Here is a 3,993-nt window from a genome sequence, read left to right as displayed (position 1 = left end):
AGTCTTTTTGCTTTCTTTTGGCCCTGCGAGGCTTTTGGTGTTGTAACCCTTTACGTTTAAACTCTAATTTGAATTTCTCTAAATTTCAGTAAGTCGTTTCGTTGTTTTCAGACTTAGAATTTTTAACGAAATTTCCAGTAAGTCGCAAGGTGAAGTTTTCGGACTCAGAATTGCGACGGGCTTTTCAGTGAGTCGCTAAACGTTGCTTTAGACTTAGAAATTTTAGCAATTTTTCGGTTAAGCTGTTTCGTTAGTCTCGAAGTAAATCTGATAATCGATCGGTCATTCGACGGTTTATCGAGACTGAATGCTCACTACCGACAGTTTGAGTCGTCATAGCGTTCGAGCTGTGACTGCGAAGAAAATCGTCTTATTTTCGAGCGACAACGGTTTTCGATCAGTCTTAGAGTAGTCTTAAAGTATTCGGTCGGCCAAACCTGACTTAAATAATTATAAGATGATTGAAAGTTATCGTCTCGATCGTATCGGCTGGGGTCGTGATACAACCGAAAGTCCCCTGAACACGAGTCTGATCAGGACGTGCTCGTTCGTGGGGTGCGAGTGCTAGTACCGTCGTTCGGGAGACAGGGTCGTGCTCGTGCGTAAGCATCGCGGAAGCAAGTCATGCCTCTTCTCACAGAGAGAGTTTGTTTGTTTTTTGGTTATAGCTGGTCCGGTTAAGGCTGCCTACGTACCTCTAGGAGGGGATCAAGCCACTCGTAGTTCTTTTTCTCCGAGTGAAAGTGGCAGTGGATGCACATTCACTCGGATTTTTTTTTTTTTTTTTTGCGAGTGAAAGTGACGGTACGTCATTCACTCGGTAATGATTGGATTTGGTCGAGTAAAAGTGACTAATGTTCATTTACCCGATGTCTCGATATTTCTTTTAGGAATAATATCGTCGGAGATGCATGGAGTTCCATGCTCTAGGAACAGGTTCACTGGTGGATGTCTCGAGTCGGCAAACTCTTGGTTTGACGACTTGAGCGATTTTGTATGGGCCTTCCCAGTTAGTCCCAAGCTTGTCGGGATTCAACTCCTTGGTGTTTTCAAACACTTTGCGTAATACGATGTCGCCTAACTCGTGAGGTCGAGATCTGACTTTCTTATTGTAGTAGTTCTTGATCTGATGTTGATAATTCTGGATGCAGAGCAGCGCTTGGTCGCGTCGTTCTTCGATAGCGTCCAAGGCCTCGAGCAACATGTTACTGTTAAGCTCGACGTTCTGTGGCAATTTTGACCGTCATAGGCTGGTTACGTTCACTTCTGCGAGAGCCATAGCCTTGACTCTGTGGGCCATCGAGAAGGGAATTGACTTAGTCGCTCCTCGAGGAGTCGTTCTGTGCGACCATAGGACGCCGTCGAGTTCATCGGCACATCATCCCTTTTCAAGTCAAGGCGTTTCTTCAGTCCGTCAATTATTATCTTGTTGGACGCCTCGGCTTGACCATTACTCTGCGGGTATCTCGGGCTTGATGTATTGAGGCGGATCCTCCACCTCTCGCAGAATTCTCGAAACTTGTTCAATATGAATTGGGAGCCATTGTCGGTCACTATCTCGTAAGGCAGGCCGTAGCGATAGATGATGTTCTTCCAGACGAACCGTTGGACCTCTTTTTCTGTTATGTTGGCGAAAGCTTCCACCTCGATCCATTTTGTGAAGTAGTCGGTTAAGACTAGGACGAAACGCTTCTGTCGGGAGCATGACATAAGCCCGATTATGTACATTCCCCATCGCATGAAAGGGTACGGAGCCGTCATTGTACGCAAGAGCTCTGTCGGGCAATGGATAGTTGAATCGTGTCGCTGACATTGATCGCATCGTTGAGCGTATGCTTCGCAGTCCATGTTCATCGTTGGCCAGTAAAAGCCGAGGATTTTGACTTTTAATGCGAGTGCTCGTCCTCCAGAATTATTTCCTGCGGCGCCTTCGTGCGTTTCGGCCATGACGAGACCCGTTTCTTCGCCATGGATGCCCTTCAAGAGTACTTTGGTTGCGGTCCATCGGTGGAGTTCTCCATCCAGGACGGCGTAGTGGGCACTTCGTGTTTTGAGTCGTCTCGGGATCCACTTCTCGAGGGGTAATTTTCCATCAACAAGGTAATCGATGAACTCTGTTCTCCAGTCGGGGGCTTCGATTTCTTCTGTCGCAGAGTCCTCTTCCATAGCAACAGCTTCGGATACGGGTGCTACGATAGTCGTTTCGTCGGGCGTCAGCTCGATGCTCGGTTTGTTAATCTTGTGGATCGGGATGGTTCGTTTAACTTGATCTCGTAGTCTGCTGCCTAAGGCAGCGAGGGCGTCGGCGCACACGTATTCCCCTCTAGGGACTTTCGTGAGTTCGAAAAACTCAAAGTCCTTAGCGAGCGTTTGGAGAACTTTGAGGTAGGCGTCCATTCGTTCATTGCGGGCATTGTAGTCACCACTGAACTGACTGGTGACGAGCGGCGAGTCGCAGTATGCACTGAGCCGTTTTGCCTTGACTGCCTTGGCTAGTCGTAATCCTGCGATGAGCGACTCGTATTCTGCCTCGTTGTTCGAAGCGGCGAAGCCGAAACTGAACGACTGTCTGATTAATTCACCTGTTGGTGACTGCAGTTGGACTCCTGCTCCCGATCCTTTGTTTGTCGACGAACCGTCGACGTGGAGAATCCAGTTTTGACTTGGGAGGATTAGGTCTTGCTCCAGCTCTGTCGCGAGTTCGATAAGGAAGTCGGCGAGGACATGCGATTTTGCCGCCGTCCGATTTTTGAACCCAATGTCGTGCTCACTAAGCTCGATAGCCCACATCGACAGTCGACCCGACTGTGGTGTTCTGCATCACGGTACGAAGGGGCTGATTCGTCAGTACTTCGATCGTGTGTAATTGGAAGTAAGGACAGAGCTTTCTTGTCGACATGATAACGGCAAGGGCAATTTTTTTAGCGTGGGGTATCGCGTCTCCGGGCCGGTCATTCGCTTTCTCGTGTCGAAGATCGGTTTTTGTTCACCTTGATCTTCTCGGATGAGAACGCTGCTGACCGCGGTAGAGGATACTGCTATATAGAGAGAGAGTGTGTCGCCGGCTTCGGGTTTAGACAGCACGGGAGGAGTCGTAAGATACTGCTTGAGTTGTCCAAATGCTTCTTCGCACTTCTCGTCCCAGACGAAACGTTAATTACCGCGTAGTAACGCATAGAATGGAAGGCACTTGTCAATAGATCGAGAGATGAAGCGGTTTTGCGCTGCGATTCTTCCGGTCAGTCGATGGACCTCTCGGTTGTACTTTGGGTTGGGGAGGTCAAGTATCTCAGTGATCTTTTTAGGATCTGTCTCGATTCCTCACTGGGTGACGATGTAACCCAAGAACTCGCCCGAGGTGACGCCAAAGGTACATTTTTCCGGGTTGAGTTTCATCCCGTACTCGTTCAGCGTTTTGAAGCACTCCCGCAGGTGATAGAGATGGTCCGCCGCACGAAGTGACTTTACCAGCATGTCATCAATGTAGACTTCCATCGTATTCCCCAGTTTGTCGGCGAACATTCGATTGACGAGTCGTTGATAAGTTGCTCCTGCGTTGTTGTGGCCGAATGGCTTTACTTTGTAACAGTAAGTCCCCCGGTCTGTGATGAATGCTGTCTTTTCTCGATCGTCCGGATGCATCATGATCTGGTTATAGCCTGAGAAGGCATCCATGAAGGTCAGTAGTTCGTTTCCAGCAGTCGACTTGACTTGTCGATCGATATGCGGAAGCGGGTAACTGTCTTTCGCAAACATGCCATTTCTGATTCTTCTTCTTAACTACGACTGGGTTGGCTAACCACTCCGGGTATCGAACCTCTATGATCGAGCCGGCTGTGAGCAGTTGCTTGACATCTTCGTTGACGGCTTTGCTTCGCTCGGGACCAAGTTTACGTCTTTTTTGCTGGATGGGCTTGATAGTCGGATCTACATTCAACTCTTGGGACGTGATGGCGGGAATTTTGCCTTTTGATATCCGAGGTTGTCCCCGCG

The 3,993-nt window shown here is 48.7% G+C and overlaps 1 protein-coding gene across 1 annotated transcript; it reads right to left on the bottom strand.

The window, feature by feature from the left end:
- Positions 1-1,260: 1,260 nt before the first annotated feature.
- On the bottom strand, positions 1,261-2,790 carry LOC106412687. Its single transcript, XM_013853597.1, has one exon. It carries the CDS (start codon positions 2,788-2,790, stop codon positions 1,261-1,263), a length of 1,530 nt encoding a protein of 509 aa, XP_013709051.1.
- Between the last annotated feature and the right edge of the window lie 1,203 nt (positions 2,791-3,993).

The sequence above is a fragment of the Brassica napus genome, chromosome C8 (genome assembly GCF_020379485.1).
Source record: "Brassica napus cultivar Da-Ae chromosome C8, Da-Ae, whole genome shotgun sequence".
Lineage (NCBI taxonomy): Eukaryota > Viridiplantae > Streptophyta > Magnoliopsida > Brassicales > Brassicaceae > Brassica > Brassica napus.
This window is presented reverse-complemented; position numbering and strand designations above follow the sequence as displayed.